Source organism: Trichosurus vulpecula, chromosome 1 (assembly GCF_011100635.1).
Source record: "Trichosurus vulpecula isolate mTriVul1 chromosome 1, mTriVul1.pri, whole genome shotgun sequence".
NCBI lineage: Eukaryota > Metazoa > Chordata > Mammalia > Diprotodontia > Phalangeridae > Trichosurus > Trichosurus vulpecula.
Window position 1 is genome coordinate 382,774,766 of NC_050573.1, and position 27,077 is coordinate 382,801,842.

General features: G+C 41.8%; 1 protein-coding gene across 1 annotated transcript in view; it reads right to left on the minus strand.

Annotated features, from left to right (window-relative positions):
• MYO5B (myosin VB) overlaps positions 1 to 27,077 on the minus strand; it is a 549,419-nt gene that overhangs the window by 155,899 nt on the left and 366,443 nt on the right. Inside the window, exons 11-14 of the mRNA XM_036756694.1 lie at positions 26,767 to 26,848; positions 26,094 to 26,234; positions 13,283 to 13,405; positions 11,485 to 11,568 (exon numbers count right to left, since the gene is read on the minus strand). Coding sequence (XP_036612589.1) covers positions 11,485 to 11,568; positions 13,283 to 13,405; positions 26,094 to 26,234; positions 26,767 to 26,848 — 430 coding nt within the window. The remainder of the gene's footprint in view (positions 1 to 11,484; positions 11,569 to 13,282; positions 13,406 to 26,093; positions 26,235 to 26,766; positions 26,849 to 27,077) is intronic.

The window sequence follows — 27,077 nt, forward strand, 5'->3', positions numbered from 1 at the left end:
AGTTACCTTGGAATCAACATCTATGCAATGTTGTATTTAGTTACATAAAGCATCCATCTGTGAACACAGAAGTATGCAACCAAATTGAGGCAAGGTATACTGACAGTTATGGTACAATATGCCCCTTGACAATTTAATTTAAAAGGGAACAGGAAAACATAATCCTTTTTTTTTCTTTTTGCCTATGGTTGCAAAAAACGTTTTTCCCTTGGACAAATCCACGAGAGACAAAAACGTAATAGACTAATGCTGGCCTTTGGAAAGGAAATACAACAACCTTCAACTATCCAGAGCAGAAAAAAGGCTAAACATTGATAACAGTGGTTTTATGCATGGTTTTACTTCTCCATCCTATGAAGAGCTAATATTTGGATAGGTTTTCCTGTACTTAAATTTTCAAGGGAGAAAAATACTTTTCGTTATTGAAAGTGGGAAACAGCATACATGATTTTGTTCATTAAATATATTTCATATATTACCATACCATGTGCTACAAGTTTAAATTATTACCCCTAAAAGCTCTTAAAGGGAGGTATCACTCTATAGAGGTTACGCGACAGAGGACTCTTGTTCAGGTACACATTGGACTCTATGACGTGTGAGGTTGTTCCAACACTGAGCTTATTTATTTTGCATGCTTCTTTGTTAAAAACAAATTGAGACTGGCTCTCCCTCTCACCCAGGCTAGAAGTGTATCCTCACTCAGAGCCTGACCCCAATTCTGACTAGCATGGGAAGCTTTAACCTGCTTGGCTTTTTACAATCTGGGCCAGTTTGCCCCTCCTTTTGTAGTTCAGCTGTTTCAGTTGTGTCTGACCTTCAAGACCCCTTTTGGGCTAGTCTTGGCAAAGATACTGGAGAGGTTTGTCATTTCCTTCTCCAGCTCATTTTACAGATGAGGAAACAGAAGCAAACAGGGTTAAGTGACTTGCCCAGGGTCACATAGCTAGTAAGTGTCTGAGGTGAGATTTGAACTCAGGGAGATGGATCTTTCTGACTCCAGGCTTGGCACTCTACCCACTGTGCCACCTAGCTGCCCCTTGCCCATCCTTAGGCAACCTGAAGTTCCATCAGCTTTATCCTCCTCCAGGAGCAGGGACTACAAGCCTGAACCATCATACCCAGGCCTAAATGAGTTTTGAATAGGAAGCTCTTCAAGTGTATTTGAAACATAATTTGTTTTACAAAATGTAGATGAGAATGCAATATTTAGGACTTTAAGCAACTGCATAAATTGAAGTACAGTGGTACAGGACAATTCTTTTGTGGGGAGTGTGGTGGGGGAGGGAGGAAAGCAGGGTTAAGTGACTTGCCCAGGGTCACATAGCTAGCAAGTGTCTGAGGACACATTTGAACTCAGGTCCTCCTGACTCCAGGGCTGGTGCTCTATCCACTGTACCACCTACCTGCCCCCATGATAATCCTTTAATGAACTCAAAGCCAAGACCCTGTAGGGCCACCATATGTCTATGTCATTGTGCCCTATCCCAAGGGCCATTAGGAAACATGGCTGGAAAACAGGTCAAGTCAGCAGGAGCATTCTGACATTCCAGGTAGGATGCTAATGAACATTGAAGGAGGGATTCCATTATAAGGTCTGGTTTCCTAGAGCTCCCATCTTGGTGAGATGCTATTGGGGCTCTCTAAGTTCTGTCCATTTGGACGTAAATGATAGGTCTGAACAAAATCCTCAGGAGAGGAAGATTCTGAATTAGTCAGATTTGTCCTAAGGAACATTGGGGCTAGTCTGAAGCCCCCATGGTCCGCCCCCATGGCAGCTCTATCAGGTTCAGCTTGTTTCAAACCATTTTTCCCAAGATTTCCCATAAGAGGGAAGGAAAGAATATTCCACTACTCAAATGTGCTATCTGATAATGCTTGTGTTACCTGCTCCGTTAAGTTGTTCAGAGTAGATTGCTTTGGAAACTATGAAGAGGTATAGAGATGAGAGATATTTTTCTTAGGTCACAGCTTGCTAGAACCACAAATTCAGAAGGGTTCTTAGAGTTCAACCTACACCTGGACAAGAACCCTTCTATAACAGTCTCAACAAGTGGTCATCAAGCCTTTGCTTGAAGACCTTTAGAGTAAGGGGAATCTTGGAGCCTCTGAAGGCCCCTCATTACACTTTGGTGTAGTACTACTCGTTAAGAAATGTTTCCTGATCTCAAGCCTCTCTGCCGTGTCTACCCATTGTTTCTGATTTTGCTCTGTGGAGCCAAGTACAAAAAGTCTACTTCGGAGGCTAGGTGGCACAGTGGATAGAGGACTGGATCTAGAGTCAGGAAGACTCATCTTCATAAGTTCAAATCCGGCCTCAGGCCCTTATGAGCTGTGTGACCCTGGGCAAGTCACTTTCCTCATCTGGAAAATGAGCTGGAGAAGGAATTGGCAAACGACTCCAGTGTGTTTGCCAAGAAAGCCCCAAATGGGGCCACAAAGAGTCAGACATGGCTGAAAAATGACTTAAAAATAACAAAGAAAGAGTCTAATTTCTCTTCCATATGACTTATGGATTTAGGCACTCCCTTCTATGATGCAGATTGCAACTTACGTACATCTCAGGATCATAAGATCACAGAGTTAGCCCTGGTAGGCCCTGTTGATGTCATTTGGTTCCACAAACCTCTCATTTTATAGACGAGGAAGGTGGGATACAGAGAAGTTAAATGATTTGCCCAAGTTCGAAGTCTGTCTATAAACATGTCCAGGTTTCCTTATCCTTCAAAATAAACAACTAAAACCCCTCACTTGACTCAATCATCCCTTCCAGATATCATTCCATAATCTCTCTTCCTTTTAACAGCTACATTCCTGGCAAAATTTGTCTATGATTCTCGTATAGATCACTTTCTCTTTTCAATCCCCTGTAATCTGGATTCCTAGATCATCACTTCACTTAAGCTGCTCTCTCCAAAGTTACCAGTGATCTCTCATTGGCCACATCCGACGGCCTTTGCTCAGTCCTCATCCTTTTTGACCTCTCTGTAGCCTATGACATAGCGAACAGCCTCCTCTCCCTGGAGAGTCTCTGATGATGGATTTTTGGCCATCACCCTACACATAATTTTCTACTTAAGGGGTGATTCACCCCTTATTTAAGTAAGGGGATATTCACACTGAAGATGCCATTGATCTTTTAATAACGATGATGATACATAATAATATAACTATAGAACACTTTAAGGTTTGCAAAGCACTTTGATCTTTTCAACAAGCCTGGAAGGTAGGTGCTATTATTTTCCTCATTTTGCCAATGAGGAAATTGGATCAGACAAAGGTTAAATGACCTACCCAGGGTCACACAGCTAGTAAATCTCTGGGGTAGGATTTGAACTCAGGTCTTCCTAACATCAAATACACCATTCTATCGCATGTCGTAGCTGTCTATATGTTTTGAAGTACTGAGATCACTGCTCTTTAGAACTGAAATTAGGAGACTGGCAAAGTACTACGATGTGAAATAAGACTATACAATTACAGGACCTGAAGGAATGTTCGTCCCTCTTTCATAGGGAACATCTCTTCTGATCCTTTCTCCATCCCCAAGTGCCTCATCAACATACAGAGCCTGGCTACATCAACCCAAAGGCATTAAGCTTTGTAGCTCCTGGTATCAAAAAGCATACACATCTTTAGTGTTAAAAACAAATCACTCCTATGATAGCTTAAAAGTCATGTTCTTAAGAGGCATTTCTTTACTTAGCCACTATTTTTAGTTCCTCAGTAGCTGAGAAAAGCAATTAGCCACATTATAACTTTTTGTGCTATATAACTGGCTATACTAATTACATTCTAATTAGCCCCACGCTATCTCACCTCTTAGCGGGTGTTTCTCTTCAAATAGGTCTTTTTCCACCCCAGGTGAGGGTAGGGGGAATCACTCAACTGTATAGCACTGAATTGTTCACAATGATTTAATTAATGCATTAGCAAACTACACAGAAGCAAAAAAGAAACTTCTAAGACATCCTGTGATTTCTTTAAATTGAAGGACTTCTGGTGAGGAAATTCCCTCTACCTATGCAGATCAGAAAACATCATCAAGAAACTAATTGCATTTTAAGAAATAGTGAATCACTTATTATTGTTGGGAAACCAGAGATGCTTAGAGAAGCAAAAACAAAGCAACCAGTAGGCACTGACATCAACTAGATTATGTGTAACCTTGAATCTTATTGGGACTCAGTTTCTCCATTTTAGAAAATGGAATTAATATGGCTGGATAGGGCTTGGGGGAAAATAAGGATTTAAAACAGAAATCTATTTAAAAATCCTAAAGGGATCTATATTTTGTGTCTGTATGATTTCAAACACATTAAGAATTTGTTACTTACTCATGCGAGTTTATTAGATCGTCCTAAGGTGGTTGTTTTCCACCAAGCAGGAAATTCTGGTTGGGGCATCCTCTTGGCACATAGGATAAGAGAGCCAGTAGGGCTGAGCAGTTTAAAGCAGGAGTCTCCAATAATGTGGTGGAAATCCTGGTTCTGTTTCTTAATACCACCTTGATCTTGGGGAAAGTCATTTAGCTTTTCTGGGACTCAGGTTCCTCAACTGTTTGGTTTCTTTCTTTGGGAGACAATTGGGGGTTAAATGATCTACCCAGGGTCACACGGCTAAAAAGCCTCAAGTGTCTGAGGTCAAATTTGAACTCAGGTCCTTCTGACTCCAGAGCCATTGCACCTCCTAGGCTGCCCCAGACTGGGTGATTTCTAAGGACTTTCACAGTTTAAATTCCTATAATCCTAGATCCTAGCATTCTGACCCTTTCTGACAAGGCCTATTCTTCTTGGTTTCCTACAATTTCAGGCAAAGAATAGAAAACAACTCATTGGCATTGCTATCAGCCTCTCCATTTCTTTGACCCCTTTAGAGGGCACTAAAGGTCTGACTAAAAGATCATAGAGCTAGAAGGCATGTCAGAGGCCATCTGTCCCAACTTTTCATTTTACAGATCAGGAAAGTGAGGCCCAGAGAGGTTAGGCAACTTACTCGAGGTCACACAGGTACTAAAAGCGTCATTTGAAGTAGCAGCATTCAAACCCATGTCCTCTGATTCCATTGCCAGAGCTCCTTCCTCTGTACCACACTTCCTCAAAAAAAAAAAGGAATCCTCTGTTGCTTGAGGAGGCACAGATCTGTGTGAGCCAAAGAGTTCTAGGCCTACAGTTCTATCCCAAAGGAGAACCTAGCATCTGCTTAGGCAGTATCTTCTACCTGCTGTGGCCTGTAAGAGACTGCCTGAGCAGCTGGGCATCTCTGGGGTCAGAAGAAAGGCTTAGGCAGGAAGAAGACAGTAGCTGGAATTCTGAGTTTTGCCAAGTGCTTCTCGAATAGACAAGCTGGCTGTAAGCCACATACGTATGTATAGAAGGTCAGCCGGCTTTGGGAATCAAGAGAACCAAGTTCAAATCCTGCCAGTGAACCACCAGCTACATGACACTAGGCAAGTCACTTAGCTTCTGCGTCTCAAGCGATTCCCTAAGACTAAGCTGCCGAGAAGTCGCCAGGCTGCATTGATTGAGACATGTCCCCTACACCAATGAACTCACAGATTCAGAACTAAACTGAAGCCTGTTGAATTAATTATTTGTTATATATACTTCAGAAATTGTTATTCCTACATATAATTTTCATTAAACAAGATTGTTGTTGCTGAGTTGTTTCAGTTGTGCCCGGCACCTCATGATTCTATTTGAGGTATTCTTGGCAAAGATACTGTAATATCATTTCCATTCCCTTCTCCAATTTATTTTACAGATGAGGAAACTGAGGCAAACAGGGTTAAATGACTTGCTCAGGGTCACACAGCTAATAAATGTATGGGACTGGATTTCAAGTCAAGTCCTCCTAACTCCAGGCCTGATATTCTATCCACTGCACTATGGCTACTAAAAGGAAATGAGACTGGATTCCCTTGAGTGACTCATGAACTGGCTCCGAAGACAATTGCCAAAGTGCTCTCCAACAAGACCGAGCTGAAGGAAACAAGAATCATGTGTAGTTTGGTGAATTCGGGAAAACACTAGTTATATTATTTTATGGTCACAGAATGATAGACACTCATAGTTGAAAGGAACCTCAGTGACCATTTATCCATTCCAATGTATACCTGACCAGGAATCCCCTCTGACGTGGCCCCGTTGAACAATCATAAAGCCTCTATTTGAAAAGGAAGGCAGCATCTCCCAGGATCACTGAACTCCTTTACCTGGTGGGGAGTTTCTCCTTACTTTGAACCTAAATATGACTCTCAGCTACTCCTACACAACTTTCTAACCTCATCTAACTTTATCAAGGCACCAGTACAATAACTCTCACTCTGTCCTTACAACTAAATGTATCATTCCCACCCTAAGACCATGCCAACCTCTTAAAAATGCCCTTCTTTGGCCTGCAACCGTGGCCGTGACAGGGGGGTGAATTTATCAGCCACAGCAATTCCTGAAGACCATCTATTAAGCTACAAAGGAGCTGTGATGTACATCAGTGAAGCCAATGCCCATAGTGATTAAATCACAGGTCACGGAAGGGTGGAATTAAAGGGCTCCTCGACCTGCCAGGGATGCCAAACAATAAAATGGTCTGCCTTTTTTTCAATAGTGGAAAGATATAGAATTTGGTAGACTTAGTTTCCATTTCTCATTCCAACTGTGGTGAGAATATATCATCATCCAAAATCTTAAAAAAATTAGAATACCATCATCTAGCTACACATATAATGAACGCTGGCACAGGGATTTGAACCAAGGTCTTTTGTGTCTAAGGGCAGCCGGATGGTACAATGGATGGAGCACTGACCTTGCAGTCTGAAAGACTCATCTTCATGAGTTCAAATCTGGCCTCAGGCATTTACTAACTGTTTGACCTTGGGCAAGTCATTTAACCCTGCTGGCCTCAGTTTCCTCATCTATAGAAAGAGCTGGAGAAGGAAATGGCAAACAACTCCAGTATCTTTGCCAAGAAAATCTCCAATGCAGTCCCAAAGAATCAGACATAACTGAACAACTTTTGAGTCCATGTCTCTCTCTGTCTCTATTTCACTTTGCTTAGAGATATGATTTAAACAGTAGGAGGGAAGAAATGAGGGCAGTTTCAGAGTGAATGAATTAGCAGAAATGAAGTGTTCTCTTTCTATTCCCTCTTAAGAAAGCCCATCACCCACTGCTCTCAGTATTCCTGGCTTAGCTCTGCTGGTGGTCTCAAGATTGCTGACCCACTCTCTTCTCTAGGGCCTGGACTGTTCGAGTGCATTCCCTGCTGCCCATCATGATTACATCCATCCCTTACTGTTTTGAGAAGGAGGTGGCACAGGACAATGAGATATGTAAGCAATCCCTGTCATTCATAACACCGTTTCCCATGTCTCTCTCATCCCTGTGATTTATAAAGGATTGCAGCTATGTAGTCACCCCACCCTCTCCTTTCTTTGTGGAGAGCCTTATTATGCATGAGATCTTTGAAACCTGGAGCCTAGGCCCTCTAAGGATCCTGAAATGATGCTGGAGAAAAAACAGCTCAGTATAATCACACAAAGCAAAGCTTATTTGGGCCATGAAAATCCTTGATGTTCTGATATCCAAGAGCCAGTCTAAGGCAGCCTGTGCTTCCGCAGAATACTGCAGATCCTGCCTGAAAGAATCCCCAGTCCCAGGGAGGACGGACATCAATCAACAGGGACCATTTAGCTTTAAATCCTCCTGTATTTAGTGGGGTTCCCTAACTTCCTCACCCCGTATCAAATGAAATTAACTGCATTTCTCCAGTGTAATGCCTCCTACTGTTTAGTATCATTTATCCTGAGAAGAACCTGACTGATTTCTCTGGAGCCTGTCTTCTTGTTTTCCATGTATGGGGCCTTTCTGAATTTATCATTCACATGGTGGTCAGAAGAAGTGATACAAGGACACTCTCAAGGTCTCTCTTGAGAACTTTGGAATTGACTGTGTGACATGGAAGATACTGACACAGGACCCCTCAGCATGGCATGCCCACATCAGAGAAAGTGCTGTGCTCCATGAGCAAAGCAGAATTGAAACAGCTCAAAGAAAATGCAGGATGTGCAAGTTTGGAGTATCCACCCCAAATGTTCACAGGGACTATTTGTGTCCGACCAGTGGTAGAGAATTCCGAACATGTATTGGCCTGATCAGCCACAGTAGGATGCACTGAATCTTGACTGAAGCATAGTAATGTCATTTTGGTCCTCTGAGAAAGGACAACAACCAACCATCAATCAATCTATTTAATTATTCATTCGTTCCTTTTTTTTTTTTTACTTTTGCCACTTCTCTGTAAGACACTCTCCCCTTTTTCCCTTTTACTGAATCCTAAGAATCTTCTCTATAGAGGCCAGTACCAACAAAGTGGAGATATTCTTCCTACTAGTCGGAAGAGAAAATCTGAAATCTGTACTTTTCTTTAGGAATGGATCCCACCTTTATCTCTAACCAAAGTCCCCAGTTAATAATTAGCAATTTCAATAGCTCCCCAGGTGCTTTCCTTGGGCCTAGTCTGCTTCCCACCCACCTCCTGCAAACCATCCCACATACCATAGCCAGATTACCCTAAAGTCAGTGTTTTTAAGTTGGGGTCTTTAAACTTATAATATTTTGATAACTGTATTTGATTATAACTGGTTTCCTTTGTAATATTTTACATTTCATTTTATGCTTTTAAAAACATTCTGAGAAGGGATCCGCTAGCTGCATCAGGCTGTCCAAAGGGCCCATAACACAAAACGAAGTGAAAAGGAAAGCATTTCGTGGATACAAGAACTTCAGTGGTCCCCACTAGCCATAAGACCAGGTCTGTACCCCCTAGCTGAGCAGCCCACAATCTGACTCTGATTTACCTTTCCAACCTCGTAACTTGCTCTGTGAAGTCTTTGCTTCAGCTAGGCTGATCTACTTGCATTGCTATGAAAGGTTTATGCTTTTGTGCCTCCATGCCTCAGCTTACACCACTGCTCTTGCCTGAAACATGCCCAACTCCTCCATTCCTTTCTAGTTTTACACTTCTTTATAGCCCCCATAGAATCTTGTATACTTAACCCAGATACTTTCAGAACCAGTAATTTTGTTGGTATGGATATTACCTCCACCAACACAAATGGCGAGCCTTGTACAACTTGGCTGGTTCCATGAGTGAAAAATGTCACTGCCTGGAGGACACCGGGAGGTGATGAGCATCCGCATGCTTACTTGTCCTGGCCCTTATACAAGAGATGCTCATCCAAGTCTTCTGACAGGCCTGTCCTCAAGCTCTGACAGCTTTGTTGGACCTGGTTGAGCAGGACCTCTGGTAGCACAGGCAATGAGAGCCCAGGGTCATCTCCACCTCACCCTTCTTGAATCTGGTGCTTTGAATATTGCTGACAAATTTGACCACAGACCGGAGAGGAAGGAGGTGAAAGTAATAGAAGAAGAAAAAAGAAGTATCTTTGGATAAGATGATAGTAGAGAGAAATCACTTAACAATGACCTCCAGCTTACACAATTTACCGAGTGTGGCCTAAAGTCTTCTCCTATTTATCCTGTATATAGCTTGTTTTGTATAGAGCTGCTTGCTAATGTCTCTCCCATTAGACTGTAAGTTCCTTGAAGGCAGGGACTGGCTTTTGTCTCTTTTTGTATCCCCAGCCCTTACCACAGTGCCTGACACATATTAGGTGCTTAATAAATGTTTCTTAATTAATTGGTTGATTAAAGCAGGATAAACAAAGGTTTAAACAAAACTTTTTGCAGAGTCTTCAGAAGCTGCCACTGGAGGCAATGTGAAACAGTGAGAAGCATACGGCCTTGGGAAGCAAGAGAGCCAAAAGTTGGAGGTCTGGTTCTGCTTCTATGAATATCAGTTTCCTCATTAGTAAAATGAAAGGGCTGAGCAAGATAATTCACTAGAGTCTAGAAACATCATTTCCCCATTTCACTAAGAGACATGACTCATTCTATTAGGTTAATCTCTTCCCCACTCAGGCCTCCAAATATAATGCACTTGTTCCTACATACACAGCAATACTTGAGCTATTGTTTCCACCCTGTATGCTTCCTCCTAGACCTAGAATGCCATCTCCATTTCTCTATCACTCGTCAGGTTGACCAAGGGTCAAGCAAGTCGCTTAGTTGTGTGACTCTGGACGAAGCATGGTCTCTCACAGCTTTGGTTTCCTCAACTGTGAAATTGGTGTAACATTACTTTTATTTATAGAATGAGGAAAAATACTTTTGTAGCTTAAAATGTCATTAGAGTAATTTTCTGCTCTTCATATGCCAGCTCAAGTCCTTTCCCCATAAACCCTCCCTTGGTCGCTCTAGCCTAAAGGGACTGCTTTCTCAATTCCTATAGTGTTTATTGCTGATGTCACACATTGGACACTTGTACTATTTTTGTTGTGAAGCTGGTAAGTTTTCAAGAACAAGGACTCTGTCTTCTCTTTTTCTTATCTCTACCCAGCAGCAAGTACAATGATATGCCCACAAAATTCCTTTATACAATATGTACGTATTTTATAAATGGATCTTGACTTGGCAGTATAGAGTTAGGGCATTACCAAGAACAGACCATCCAATAATCATTTGGGTTAATCAAGAGTGAGAGGACTGATAATCTTCTCTGTTCATATGTTTATGGCTGTCATATCCTGAGCTTTTAAAGGGTGAAGAGAGAAGGGGAAGGTATCACACAATTAATGTTGGCAGCAAGATAACGCAGAGTCTCTGGGGCAAGTCAGGAAATATCATTGTCTAGCACAGGAGGCTAAGGGCAGGAGAGTAGAAAGATATGGGTTCTGTTCTTATTTTGTTGAGATAATGGAAAATATCCTCTGATAGTTTACTTTTTCTACCTGTAAAATGGGCACAACATTTGCTACCTGGCATATGTATGCAGGGGAAAGAAGACACCAACAAGCTTCATGGATAAAGTTTGGAGACATGGAGAACTGGTGCACAGGCATCAGTGTCAATCTTTCCTAAGCTCTGACTCTGACACTGCAAAGCAAATGATAAGAACTATGATTATCTGTTTCAGTAGGGATAGGACCATCTTATGTCAGAATTCAGGAGATAAAGGACATGGCTTGGATAAGCTCTAGACAAATTGGATGTTCTCTTTTCCTTCTCTGTTATCATGTTGTTATCTTTCTTCCTGTCTGCTGATTCTCCTGCTTCCTCTCCTGTTTAGTGGCCATGCATCCATGTGGTAGCCCACTCTCCCACCCTCTCTACATCGCCCCCAACATATTCCATCTTCTTAGCAATAACAAGTGGGGATTACATGGTGAAGGGAGATGCTAATGTTGGTAGCAGCCTTTGCTGCCCCCCACATAACCTTGTCTTCTCTTTTTCAGGGGTGATGCCATAGATAGGTTCTATATTGAGTAGTGCTCCAGCTCTAGCTATAGATGTTTTTCTTTTGGCTATTTCTCAAACCTTCAGCCCAAAGAAACTATTAATTCAGCCTTTCCCCCCCTTCTTTTACCTTGCTGGCCTTCAGAATGTTGATTTGTTCTTCATGCACAGTGTCTCTATTTTTCTCCAGAAATCCATCTGAGTTGTACTCCACCTGTAGCCCAATGCAGCAGGAAAAAGGAGACGGTAGTCAGAGCTTAAGCCAGAGCAGCCCAAAATTAACTTGTAGAGTCTTCAGAAGCTACTACATAAGGCATTATGAGATAGTAAGAAGTATACTGGTTTGGGAAGCAAGAGAGCCAAAAACTGAAGGTGATCTCAACTTCATAACACTTTCCTAAATAGGCACAAATAGTGAGAAAACATAGGAAGGAACCCCATATTTATGGTGCCTTCCTTTAAGCAAACTTCAATACTTTGATGGGACTGTGGTCTAATGCAATACATAAGGAACTCCAGTGCAAAGTGCTAAAGTATCATGACTTTGGGTCATTTCACAAGAAATAAGTGAAAAATTAGAAATTATACAAAATATTGATTAGGGGGCAATTGTTTATTTTACAAAATGACTCTTTAATTTAAATGGCAACTTCCACTAGTATATTTAAAATAGGAAACCATTTACAAAAAGTTATTTCTGCCCACCTTTTTAGGAACATATCACTGTTTAATGCTTTTATAAGCACCAAAACCTAACTGTAGTGCCATAGACATCTATTGGCATTGAACTCTGAATGTCTGAGTTCTTGGATGTGTGATTTTCCCAAAATTAGCACTAGGAGCACTACTCCTTTCTGCTGGAGCACTACTACTTTCTTCTATAGGAAATAGTGTTAATGGGTAGCTGTGCCAAAAAAATTAGTCTCTTGTGTTAGCCAAAAACAGTATCACAAGTTGAAAATATGGCAACTCAAAAAGACAAGTTCAGGGGGCCCCTTAACAATTGGTAGCCAACTGTTTGGTGATGAACCTTTTTGAATTTAATTAAGCCAGTCCTTAAATTATACCTAGGCCCATATTTGAAACCTTTTCAGCTTGGTAGAATCTTCTAGAGCCCATGCACCACTGAAGGCACAGCTTCCAAGAAAGAATGCATGGTTTTGTTTTCATTATGTCACTTTAGTAAAGATCTCTAGAGAATGAACTATAAGCCCTTCTGCCAAGACATGCCACTGCAACAAAGAGAATAGAATAGAAATGATTCCACATAATTACACGGCTTATGATTACATGAACTACATATATGTATGACAGTTTGTATGAATTAGCAGACAGAAAATCAGTCTCAAAGCCAGGAAGACCTGGATTCCAGTCTTGCCTCTGATACATACTGGCTGTATGACCCTGGGCAAGTCAGTCAAATCTCTTAGTGTCAAGATTGTATAAGCTTGTAGAGACAGTTCCAACATTCACTGGTAGTTGGAGTTTTCTCACTTGGGAGTTCCTACACCAATAACCTCATAGGTCCTATTTCTATCTTTCATATATATCTATATCTATATCTATCTCTATATATATATTTCTATACATAGAGATTCACACTTATGTATATTTCTACATCTATATCTATATCTATCCAATCTATCCATACACATACACACACACACACATCTCTTACAGGTAAGACAAGCCATCCTGAAACATTTAAGCAAGTATAAATCCTGTCTCCCAGTACCAACCTTACATATTGGATTACATTTCAAGAATAGTCTAGTGTAAGGCAGATGCATCATAGGTCAGGGAGGAAGATAAACTAGAAACCTTAATGGGAAACATTCAAGCTAATCAAATTCAAAGAAAAGGCTCAGCTCACAGGCCCACAGGGCAGGACTTTGCTTGGTATTCAGGCCTCCAAAGAGAACACTCACCTTATCTGCAAAATGAAGGACAATGAAGGAGGTATTGGACATTCTGGGTTTCTGAAAGTGCTGGCTGCTGGAATGCCGGTCATACAGTTTCTGAGCCCAATTCTGGTCAGTGCCTTTGGGAACCTATAGAATCATAGAATGGAGAAAGTTTTGTCAGGGAAAGTAAAGGGCAAAGAGAGGATTAGTCAGCCACACAGCAAGGTCAGCTTCACCGGGAACACAATAAGTGCCTGAGCCCTGTTGTGCAACTTAACGATAGAAAGGATATAGGCACAAAAGCTCTAGCCCCGAAGGATCACCTTAGAGTTTTCTGTGTGCCAGGATCCTGTAGGTAACCTTGGGAGCTGTGATATTCAGAGAAAAATCGGTTCTGAATCTATTAGCTGGATAGTGGGAACGGGAAGAAGAGGTGTCGCTAGAGGGAAAACACAATCCATTTCACAACTAAGAATGTGCCCCTTTGCTCCACTCGGACCAGCCTCCTCATTGCCCCACGTTCATTTCCTCCTCCCTGATTTCACTCGCTGTTCTCCTCACTCAGAATACCCTGCTCCTGTCCATATTTTATCTATTCTTCGAGGCTCAGTTGGAACCTCATCTCCTCCAATCGTCGTTCTTGTTCATCCTTCGTTCTTGAAGAAGGCCGGTGACATCGTGGGTGATGTCTTGACTTGCACGTGAATTGGGTTTAAGTGAGGCGGAGCTGAGCAAAGTCATCAGCCTCACTTTCTCCTCCAGAGTGGTGGACAAAAGGCAAGATGACAGGCAATGGCCCAGGATGAAGCGGGTGACCTTGGTCTTTTTAAATCAAGGTCTTTCCCGGATCTCAGTCTGCCTGAGGCAATAGCAAAGAAATTATTCCTAACGATACCATACTTCACTAAATTTCTTTTGCTCTGACCTACAGAATTTACAATCATACATTTAGCCAGAAAAGACTTGAGCGGGTTAACAAATCCAACCCCCTCATTTTATAGATGAGAAAACTAAAAGTTTCTGTGACTTGTCCAAGATCATATAGTTTCTAAGTCTGGTTCAAGATTTGAACCCAGATCTTCTTAATTCCAAGTCCACTACCCTACCCACTATGTTAGGTACTCAAATGCAACTTACTCTTTTTTTTTTAAACAGGTGAGGATCAGAGAGGTTAAATCAATTGCCCACACAGGTATTAAGTGGCAGAACTGGGATTTGAATCCAAGTCCTACAACACAAAATCCAGTACTTCTTCCACAGCCTTGTCGCTTAAAAATCCCCATCATAAAATTTTCAGTCTTTAAATTGGATACTTGTGTTCCCAATTTTGTGGGGTATGTGTGTATGAGAGGGAGAGGGAGAGAGAGAGGGAGAGAGAGAGAGAGAGAGTGTGTGTGTGTGTGTGTGTGTGTGATGTTTCCCCCAGCAAATCAGAAGTGCCTTGAAGGCTGGGGTTATTACCTTAAGGTTCATGAACTTTAAATATATATATGTATGTATATATATTTACATATATACACACACATATATATACATATATTTGTATATATGCATATATAGATAAGCGTATTTTAACGTTATTAGTTTCCTTTGCAAACTTATGTATTTCACTTTATTCATTTTAAAACATCATTCTTAGAAGAGGTTCATGGACCTTATCTGACTGGGGTGAGGGGGTCCCTGACTTGATATGAAGTTCCGCTCTAGGGAAGGCCCACATGCATTCAGCCCCTTACGCAGTTTGGTTCTGGTATACTCAATCAATCCTTGGTGAATGGCTGATATATTCGATTCCTTTCCACTTCCTCTCCAAGTTATTCTCAGGACAGCACACACATGTGTTCAGGGAGAAGAAAATCTATGAACGGGCCCCTGATGATAATTTATAGGAAATCCAGTTGTTGAATCAGTCTCCCCACAGGGCAAGGTAACATTCCAGCAGGGACAATGGCTTTTCACCATTAAGTCTATTGACAACAATACAGTAAAACTTCAACTCACCAGAATGACTTAAGGAATGGACTGTCCTGCCCAATGCAATGTTCTCTTTACTCAGATAATGCTGCTGCCCTCTCCTACCCCCCCCCCCATCTTCCCCCAGTCCCTGGCACCAAGTCCCTTCTTTGAGGCTTAAAAAAATATTCCCTTGGATGAACACTTATCATGTCTTAACAACTTGTTCCAAAATGCTGAAAATCACTTTGCACTGCAAGTAACACTGTAGATGCCACTAATATAGCTCGGGTTTCCATACCCTATGGTGACTTTTCCAGTGCGGAAGCTCTCTTACACTCCTATTGTGTTCATCAGACAGGTCTGCCGTACATGTATTATTAGGGATTCAATGGAGGTTCCCAATTACAAGTTACTTAATTCATGTGCACTTCATTAATTCTGGATTTTAATTCAGACAGGAATATGTGGAATTGAACTCTGAAGATGGAGTCTGATGGGCAAATCAATCACGGTGAACAGGTTATCAGAAACATGCTTATGTTCTTAAGAGACTTTTCAAGCACTTGAAAAGCCCCAAACTGCACACATTGCTCAACCCAATTCAATTTAACAAATATTTTTGAAAACCCACAATATATCCAGTCTTATACCAAGCATTAAAAAGAGAAAAGAAGAAGGCACAGATCCGGTGCCCAAGCAGCTTCTCATGTGTTTGAGTTGGGGGGCAGGAAATAACATGTACTGAAGGTGGAGTCTAAGTCATTCTGACCCCAGAAGCACAAGAGGAAGTACTAATGAAAATGCATCTACTCCAGTGGTAAGGACGATCATTAATGGCTTCTTGAATGAGTTAGAACCTGGAAGGAGCCTTGAGCTGGTAGAATTCGGATTAGCAGAGAGGACAGGAGGGAAGATATCTTCTATAACCAGTCAAGCAACTATGTGATATGCCAATTAAAAATTCTGACTCTAACTTTGCTGAAAATAATGCAGCTGAATTTCTTCACGAAACAGTCTATTGGGGGCAGCTGGGTGGTGCAGTGAATAGAGCACAGGCCCTGGAGTCAGGAGGACCTGAATTCAAATTCAGCCTCGGACCCTTGACACTTACTAGTTATGTGACCTTGGGCAAGTCACTTAACCCCAATTGCCTTGCCTTACCCCCTACAAAAAAAAAGAAAGAAAATATTCTGTTGTTCAGACTTTTCACGAAACCAGACTGGCCTTTTTATTTAGTCTGAATTTTGTTGGACTGTAATACAGTCTTAGAAGAGACCAACAGTCCAGTCTAGAGGGCACAAGTGTCTCCTGACTGCTAGGAACAGGTTGACAAAGAGAGATTGACAACTGACAGGAAGATCTTGTCTTCTTCCACTGTAGATGATGTGATAACCTGTGAGAATTCCCCCTCCCTTCACGAGGCAGGAGCCCTCTTCAGACTTAACTGCTCAGTTCAAGGATATTTCTCTTCTTCATGAGAGAAGAAAGCAGCTGAGATTTTAAGAGGGAACCATAAGAAGTGGGACAAATGGAAAATGCTCTTATGCATGAAGAGAGAGAAGGTAGGGGTTGGGGGAAAGAGCCAAAATCCTATATCTTTAATAAATCCTACACCTTGGATATCGGAAGCTCTCAAAGATGAAGCTGAGTGTAATTTAAAAAAAAAGAATTCCAGAGTCAGCTTTGTGGAGGCTTTTATATCTTGACTTCTATACCCTGGATCTTAATCTGAAAAACCCAATCTTCAGGGAGAGTTGGAGAAAGGCAGGCAGGATTCAGAAGCCTGATCTTACAACCTCGGCTCAGTCACCAGTGGATAAGGATGGGATAAGGGAAGAGGGGGGAAAGTAGGGCAGAAATAGCCTTCAATTTGGAGTCAAGATTAATGAATTTAAGTCCTACTGCTATGACTTATTCTCCAAGCAAATCTGGCAGGTCATTTGACCTCACTAGGCCTAGGCTTCCAGATTTGAAAAATTAGAGATATTTGGACTGTGAGGTCCACCTTTCAACCTCTAATGTTTTAAGGTCCAAGATCTCTGGCTAGGATCTATAAAGCCAAAGTCCTCTCCAGCTACAACCGATGGGTTTGTTAGTCAACCAGTCAACAAAAATTTATGGGGTGCCAGGCACTGTGCTAAGTGCTGGGGGTAATAAGAAAGGCAAAAAGCAGTCCCTGTAATCAAGCTCACAGTCTAATGGGGAGATCACATGCAAACCAAATACAGACAGGATAAACTTGGGACAATCAACAGAGGCAGATCATTAGTATTAAGCAGGAAGATGGGGTTTTAGCTGCAACTTAAAGGAAGCCAGAGATTCTAGGAGGCACAGATAACAAAGGAGAGGATTCCAGGCATGGAAGACAACCAGAGAACATCCCTAGGAGTTGGGAGGTGGAGTCTTGTGCAAGAAAGAGCAAGGAGGCCAGTGTCATTGGATTACAAAGTGTCACTGGAGTGAAGTAAGGAGTAAGAAGTCAAAAAGTGGGGGGTCAAGGGAGAAGAGAAGGAAATAAGCATTTAGATAGAGCCTACTATGTGCCAGGAAAAGAGATAAGTATTTATATAGAACCTACTATGTGCTAGGCATTGTGCTAAGTACTTTACAAATACTATCTCATTTGAACCTCATAACAACCCTAGGAGATAGAATGCTTTTATTAACCCCATTTTACAGTTAAGAAAACTGAGGCAAACAGAGGTTAAATGACTTGTCCAGTGTCTGAACCCAGATATGAACTGAAGCCTGCCTTACTCAAGTGTATAGTTCACTGTATGATCATCACACCCTGTTCTCCACCCCCAACCCCCTGCCCAGGCCAAAAAATGGTTTATAACCTTTCATCGTGTACTCATCTCATGGTATAATTCTGTCCATCATGCTGCTTAAAGGTCAACAGAGCCGCAATGTATTCACCAGTGGCATATGGATACGCATTTATCTCTGCCACATTACAACCTAGAGAGCCTAGAATTCTCAGTGCACACACATTGTCAGTATTCAATTTTAACGTATTATTCATGAGTATTCTGTGCATCCCGATCTTACACCAAAGAAGTTTAGTAAAAATGATTTTTAAGTAATACTGGTACAATAAAAAAAGCTTTGCATAATGTTTGCACCCTGCTTTTTTGCAAAAAAAAGGTATAAAATCTGCGATTATGCAGTGAAATACGGTATCTATGCATGAAGACTTTTGAATGCCAAACAGAGGGTTTTACATTTACTCCTGGAGGTGACAGGGAGTCACTGAAGGTTATTGATTGAGGGACAAAAGGTGACATGGTCAGACAAGAACTTTAGAAGGATCAATTTGACGGCTGAGTGGAAGATGGACAGAAGTGAGGAGAGACGTGAGGCAGGGAGAACACCCCCCCCCCCCCCCCCCCCCCCCCCCCCGGCAGCTCCTGCAATAGTCCAGGTGTGAGGTGATGAGGGCCTGCACCAGGAGGTCAGAGGAGAGAAAGGGGTGTATGTGAGAGAAATCACAAAGGTAAGACTGAAAGACCTTTGCAACTGACTGGACATGGGGAAAGGGGGGGGTGAGATGGACGAAGGTTGTGAGCCTGAGTGACTGGGAAAATGGACCAAAACACAATAGCAAAGTTTGGAAGAAGAGAGTGTTTGCAGGGAAGGATCAGAGTTGAGTTTTGGACATTTTGAGTTTAAGATGTCTGTGGGATATCCATATCCATTTCAAGATGTCCAACAGTCAGCTGAAGAGTGAGACCAGAGGTCAAAATAGAGGTTAGGGCTGAATACACAGGTCTAGAAGTATGAGCAGAAAGATGATGATTGAACGCAAGGGAGTTGATGAGATCAACAAAGAAATAGCGTAGACAGGGAGAAGACAAAAGGGGGCAGGGCAGAGCTGTGGGGGACTCAATTAACAGGTATGATCTGAATGAAGATCCAGAAAAGGAGACTGAAAGGTGGCAGTAAAACAGGTAGGAAAGACATAGGATAGTCTCAGAGCAATGCCACAAAAACCTAGAGAAAATATCAAGGAGAAGGGGGTGATGGACAGTGTCAAAGACTTCAGAGAGGCTGGGGACAGACTGAGAAAAAGTCATTAGATTTGTCAATTAGTAACTTTGAAGAGAGTAGTTTCAGTTCAGCAATGGGGTCATAAGCCAGACTGCAGAGAATTAAGAGAAGAGGGAGTGGAGACACCTATTTCAGATGGCCTCCTCAAGGAATTTAGCCACAAAAGAGAGAAGAAATACATGAGGTGAGAGCTAGGAAAGATGGATGGATCAAGGGTTTTTTTTTTGAGGATGGGAGAGCCATGAGCACATTTGTACATAGGAAGCAACCAATAGGCAGGGAGAGAATGGAGATAAGTGAAAGAGGGGGGATAATAGAGGGGAGATCTGCTGGAGAAGATGGGATGGGATTGGATCACTTGTGCGTGGGTTTGCCCTGGCAAGGAGAAGGGCTACCTCATTATGTGAGAGAGGGGAGCAGGAGGAGATAGTGGCAAAGGCATCTGAGTGATGTGAGACAAGGTGGAGGCAACAGGAGGGAACTCTCAGCAAATGGCTGCAGTTTTATCAGTGAAATATGAGGCGAGGTTCTCCCCTGAGAGGGTGCAGGGGGCAGGGCATAGAATTTTTGAGAAAGGATAAAAAGGTGTGGAAGAGCCCCTGAGGTGACTGGGAGGGATGTGTAAAAGGCCTGTCTTATTATAGTAATAGCCCAGTTAGGATTATATAACAAATTTGTAGAGAACCCAGTCAACAGATTTTCTGTAGCTTCCTTCAGTAGCATGTGAGTAAGAACAGAGGGAGTGGATGTGGCAGTAATCCAAGGCTGAGTGGGGCATGAGGATATGGGGACAAAGATCTCAACAGAAGAGGAGGACATAGAGTTCAACTGGTTCATCAATGAATGGGTCAAGATGGAGAAGGGAAAAGAGTATATCTAGCTACAGGGATGATGGCCTAGGAAAGAATTAAGGAAAGAAGGGAACAACATCTCAACAGTGTTCATGCTTCTAAATAAATAATCCAGGGAGGGAGGGATGGCAAGGAAGGCAGGGGGGCTGCCATACACGATGGGGAGCCAAACTATGGGAGAGTAAGGCCAACTGCAGAGAAGTGGTCTAGAAATCATAGCTGTGAAGATCATCTCTCCTCCTGTCATGCCTTTATCAGCTCCCATGTTCCTGTCAGGCCAGACTTTATGCTGTGATCTGGGTCAATCTGTCCTAAAAGAGCAGAGCCAAAATAGCTTCCTGCTGTGGCTGAAATTTTATCATTCAAGTTAATTTTCTGGTTTAAGGCATTGTTTTCAGGAAGTTCTTTTCACAATGACTATATGACTAACCCATCACTACATCAGCTGTACACTACAGAAAGAGTACTGGATTTCAAGTCAGAGGACTTGGATTCAAATTCTGCTCTTGTCTTTTACTACCTGTTACCTTTGCCAAGTCGCTTAATCTCTTCAGGTCTCCATGATTTTCCTTCATAAGATGAAGGCATTTGACTAGATGGTCTTCCTCTAAATCATTACATGACAATGGCCTATATTAATTCATTAGCTTCCTATAAGTAGGAATCTGAGGGAAAGAAAATAAGGTCTTAACCTTTGCAAGGCAAGGAACTTCTGGAAACAGGGCAAACTCAGTGGAGCTAAAACCAGGCAGAACAGCAGATGCAAAGCTGGAATCGGCTTCAGGAGGAGTTTAATATTCCACCCTCCAAGCCTCCAAATCAGTCAGAGGGGAGAACAGGCTGAAGCAGGGTAAACACCTCTGTTTAGTGTTTAAAGCTCTTCACAACCCAATTCCAGCCTATCTTTGTGGCATTATTATACATTCCTCCCCTTCATTCACTCCATACCCCATCTGAACTGGCTTTCTCATTCCTTACACATAACACTCCATCTCCTTTCTCTATACCTGTAACAAGACAGTTTGTCCCCCATGCCTGGGAAGCCCTCTCTCCTGACTTCTGCTTCATAGAATCCCTTTGCTGTTGGTTATTTTTCAGTCATGTCCAACTCTTTGTGAATCCATTTGGGGTTTTCTTGGCAGGGATACTGGAGTAGTTTGCCATTTCCTTCTCCAGCTCATTTTACAGGTGAGGAAACTGTGGCAAGCAGGGTTAAGTGACTTACCCAGGGTCACACAACTAGTAAGTATCTGAGACCACATATGAACTCAGGTCTTCCTGACGCCAGGCCTGCACCACCTAGCTGCCCATAGAATCCCAGCTACCTTCAATTACCTGCTCAAGCACTTCTTTGTACATGAAGCTTTTACTGATTTCCACCACCCCTTCCTCCAGTTGTTTGTGCTTCCTACCTGCCAATTAACAAAAATATTTTTTATTTATTTGTACGTACATAGAAAGAGTTCTGGATTTGGAATCCTTGTACCTGGGTTTAAAGACTAACTCTGCCTTTTATTATCTGTGTGACTTTGGGTAAGTAAACTCTATGGGCCTCTTTTTCTTGAATTGTCAAATCAGGGGTTAGAGCAGAGATGTCAAACGTGGAACCCACAAAAGTCCTGAGTGAGGCCTGAAGCAGGTGAAAAATGTAATTCGAAACGTTTCTATTTAAGTTGGACACCTCTGGGTTAATCTACGGTGCCTTAAGTGCAAAATGTAAATTGTCTTTGTAACCCCAGTGTCCAGCACAGTTCCTGGTCATAGTAGGCATTTAGTAAATGCTTATTGGTTGACTGAAAAAAGGGATGCTTATTCTGCAGCCATGCAAGTAGCCATCTGCTCTAGGCTCTAAGGCAATCCTGATTCAGTCACCCCACAGGTTCTCTCCATGTGACTGACTGTTGTTTGTCTTTCCTTCTAAAAGAGGACCATGACATCAGGAAGGTGATGCCATGACTTGCAAGTGCATTGGATTTAATTGAGGAAGTGCTGTGCAAAATCATCAGGCTCACTTTCTCCTCCAGAGCCATCCGGGTCCAGTGACAAGATATAGATCAGGATGACTTGAGATAGCCCCACCACATGCCAGAGAGGATGTAGAGATCAAGCAATTCCAGTATGACTCTTTTTATAGATAGGAAATCAAGGGCTGGAAGAATGGGGCAGTTGGTCTGAATGTACTCCATTAGTTTAGGCTGAAAGTGAAATCTAACTGGGGTTTTCTGACCCTAGACCAAGCTGCTTCTGCTATGCTGACCATTGGAAGTATAGAAAGCAAACACCTCTCCAAACATCTGGCTCTTGTGGTTTGCATTACAAAGTTTTAACTGGTTTAATGATCAATAACTAAGCACTACGTAAACTCTAGCACCCAGGGGCAAGGCAACCTCTTCTCCATTTTTAAATTTTTATACTTAAAACCTTATGCATCTTGGGAGCATAGATTGTATTGATACAGCTACTTCTTCAGTTTCTGATGACTTTATATAACCCAAGTAGCAACCAAGTCCAAGTCAGGGTTCACGAGCTTCTTTTTACTATACATAATGCTACTAGACCCAGAAAACCAAGAAATGTGGGGGGCAAAGAGCAAATAATGTGGAGGGACTCCTGGACAGTCAGAATGACCATAGAATCATGTCAACTCCACAGTTAAGAGATGTACCATTTCCAAGTCTTCTAAATTCATCTTGAGAGTAAGGTCATGTGTTCCCTCTTCTAGGAAGTCTTCCTTGATTACTCCCACCAGAAAGGATGTTTCCCATCGAATGTCTCAGATCACTCCATTTGAGCTATCCCATTCATTAACTTGAGAAGCAGTGTGGATGGTATAGCAGAGAGTTGGACTCAGGGGCAGAACAAAAGGAGTTAAAGCCCTATTTCCGACATGTTCTGGTTGGATAACCCTGACCAGATCACTTAAATTCTCAGTGTTCCAGGCAACTCTCTAAGACACAAGTTACCAAGCAGGTATCCATTGGCACTGCTGCTTTGAGTGTCTCAAAGGGAGCTAACTAAGCTGATGAAACCACAGGTCCAACACAAAAAAATGTACTTAATCATATTCTAACTTGAGTTATAATTAGGCTCAAAAGTGCAAGTGACCTAAAAGGCAACAGAAAGGCACTTGGCTCATGTAAGTAGGCTGTTACATGTTACCCATGATGATTCACAAATGAGGAGTGGCATTCATTAAATAATCATGTCATGGATAACTATGAAAGGGGGAAACCCAGTCAATAAGTAAGATGTCTATAATACGGTAAAACAAATAAACAGAAAACTAGGGGAAGGTCCTCTATAGAAGATTAATAAAAGAACATGTTCAAGAACTTCCCCGGACAAGGTATGGAAGGGCTGTGATTTCTGCCAATGGAGATGGGACTGACTCCAGTATGGGCACAGTAATAAAGGATGAGGAGGCAATATGTTGCAGTGGGAATGGTATTTTCTTTGGAGTTGGTGACCTAGGTTCAGTGTCTTACTGATTACTACCTATGTGACTTTGGCCAAGTCATTTGAGGGGAGGGGGAAGGGAAAGAATTTATTCGATGCCTACTATGTGACAGGTACTGTGCCAAGTACTTTATAAACATCTCATTTGATACTCCCTAAACTTCACTTTGCTCGTATGTAAAATGAAGGGGGTTCAATTTGATGGCGTCTGGGGTTCTTTCCAGCTCAAGACCTATGATCCTAATATTTTAGTGTCTTTAGTATATATGTTTCTTTCCTCTGCCAGATTATAAGTTCCCCAAAGGGGCTATTTAATGTTTCATCTTTTAACCCCAATGTTTAATAAATGGCCTTTAAAAATTAAAATGGACCCCACCGATTTGTCTTGAGGTGCCAATAATAAATAAATGTAAACAAAAGTAAGTCAATAATTTCTGCCTCTGATTTCCTGATGCAAAAGATACTTTTATTCGATTAGGAATCATTAGAACTGGGTTCTAGTCCTGAATCTGTCTTTATCTATGTGACCTTGGTCAAGTTCTTTGATTTCTCTGTACCTCAGTTTCCTGATTTATAAAATGGGCATAACACCATATCCTCTATCCACCAAACATTTTATCTTTTTGCGGTAAGGATCAAATGAGATAAAGTCTGTGGAAGCACTCCGAAAGAATCAATGACACTAGGAATGAAAGGTGCTGCTGTAATTATTTCCAAAGGTTTGAAATAGAAAACAAGTTGCAAATCAACCATTCATTAAGCATTTACTGAAAGACATTGTGCTGAGCAAAGGAGCTGGAGTGGGGAAAGGGGTTGAAGCAAAAACAGTCCCTACCCTAAAGGGGGTTACATTCTAACAGGAAAGGCAATATGTACACACAAATAGGTATGTACAAGATATATAAGGAGTGGGTGCAAGGCAACCTTAGAGGGAAAAGTCACTGAAAAAGACAGGGGTACCTAGGAGGCTAAGATTTCCCTTTCAAGACCCTCTGGGATGACATTATAGCACAATACCTATCTAATAGCTGCATCTGTATGCAGCACATTGTTTATAAACACAAATAACCTCAAGTTGTATCAGTAGTTCCAAGTACTTTCTTCCTTGGCACATTCCTTAGCCCTGTCTCGCCAAAAAGAAATCACAGAGCTGGGATTTTAACCTCTTCTTGAGTTGAGGATCTCTTTATCAGTCTGGTGAAGACTATGGTCTTTTCTCAAAATATTTTTAAATTAATAAAATAACTATGATCATAAAGGAAATCAATTACACCGAATACTTATCAAAATATGAAAAACTACAACAACAAATTTACAGATCCTCTGAAATCTATCCATAGACCCTTTGGAGCTCCATGGACCCTAGGGTAAGAACTCCTGTCATAGGAGTTCATAGACTAAAGGAACCTTAGAGATACTTTATTTTAACCCCTAATAATCCTATAAATGAGGAAATAGACCCAGTGAGTTGGAGTGACTTGCCCAAGGTCACAAAGCTACATTGATGGCAGCAACTGAAAAAAGATTTTATTTGGAGGTTCAAGACCTGGTGTTTAAATTCTAGTTAAGCTACTTGCTACCCAAGTGACCCTGAACAATTTGTAAACTCTCTGGATCTTATTTTCCTCATTTGTAAAATTTAGGTGGTTGGACTAGATGATTGCTTAGGTCCTTTTCAATTCCAAATTGATTATAACATTCCAGAACTAGAATTCCGCTTTCCTCATTCATGGGATCATAGTTTTGCCCTGGAAGGGATCTTAGGGATCATCCAATTTTAAGCATCTTCATTTAACAGAAGAAGAAAACAATGCCCAAGGAAGGATCATGTTTTGCTTAAGGTCACAATATTTTTTTCCTTCATACCAATCTGCCTCTCCCTGGTGAATTTCACTGAAGCCCATGTTCATTTCCATTCATGTTGACCAAGGACTCACATCCATTAGGTGTGGTCCCTACCTTTAGGGAGGGCCCTGTAGCACTTCTGTCTAGACATTCCGGATTCTTTCTTGGTACTAGAGAAAGGATTCAGGCACCTAACTCAATTTTGGTGCAGAAAGGTAGGAAAGGGACTGAAAAGGAAGGAAAGGGACTATTTGCGAACATCACCTCCCTTCCCCGATCTTGCATATTTGTAAAAGGAAGCTTCTGTTTCTCTGTGTGGTAGCTTTCTGAGCAAGCTGGATGAAAGTCTCCTTGAACACTGCCTGCTGGTTCTGCCTGCCTTCTGAATTCAGTGAGTGGAGAATGCAGGTGCACTCTTGCCTCCAGCTCCAAAGGCTTGTCAATTTGAAATGAAGTCTTAGAATTGAGCGCTGGCAAAAGGTTATCCTTCCTCACTCAAGATATACCTCAAACCACTCCCAATAGGATATAAGTTCCTTGAGGGTGGGGACTGTTTCATTTCTATCCTTGTACTCCCAGGGCCTAGCACGCGCACGCATACACATGTACTTAATGTCTTTTGAATTGGATACAATCATCTGGGACCTTAATGATTTCAAAGGCAGAATGAATTTTACCTTGCATTCTTCATCCAACAGGTCCAAGATGCCCAGTTTAGCTTCTATCAGGTCAATGCAAGGTTGGTTATCATAAAAATCAATCAGGGTCCATGGAATTTGCTCCTTCATGTATTCTTCTTGCTCCAGTTTAAAGACATGCTAGGGTAACAAGTAAGGAAGAGTTACATTTTGGTGAAATGCTAGAGCACCAGACCAGGGGAGTTATGTGTCCCAGGAGAAATTAATCTCTTTTTAGGCTACATTAGACTATATAACTAGTGCCCCGTGTGTCCTGAAAACATTTAACAATTCACAGATTCAGCCCTTGATCAACAGTGGGGTATGATTTATTCAGATGTTTCTATTTTCCTGCCTGGGACCTACCCTCACTTCATTCAAACCACAGAAATCACTAGATGTGGCTTTCAACAATCTGGGCTAGATCAGAGTTTGAACTGCCCAAGAGCCAAGGGTGATAAGAAGTCAGACAGCATATCACCTAGATTCAGACCTCCTGGTATGTATAGTAGAGTATGGGCTATTCCTCTTGATGCAAAAGCCACTCACTAGAATCCAAGGACTAAGACTAGAACAAACAAAAATTAACATAGGAGAGCAAAAAAGGGGCCTTGAGAAATTCCACCAATCCAGCAAAGGGAGTACGCCCAACGAGTCTGAACAGGAGGCTTACCCAATTGAATTGCTGCTGGAGTTTTTCATTTGCATAGTTGATACAAAACTGTTCAAAGCTGTTCACCTCAAAAGTTTCAAATCTGCAAAGTGGAACAAAAAGAGACAGTGAGTACAGCGAGGAAGGTATTTCTTTTACTCTGGAACCTGGTGACCCAGGAAGACTGAAAAAGAATGTATCCTCAACAGCAGCTCTAAATTCCAATTTGCTGCTAACATATTATGAGCATCAAAATGATTATCTGCACTAAAGGAAAAAGAAAGCCAAATTCTACAAAATGGTGATTATTCTGAAATTGTTTATTTTTGGGT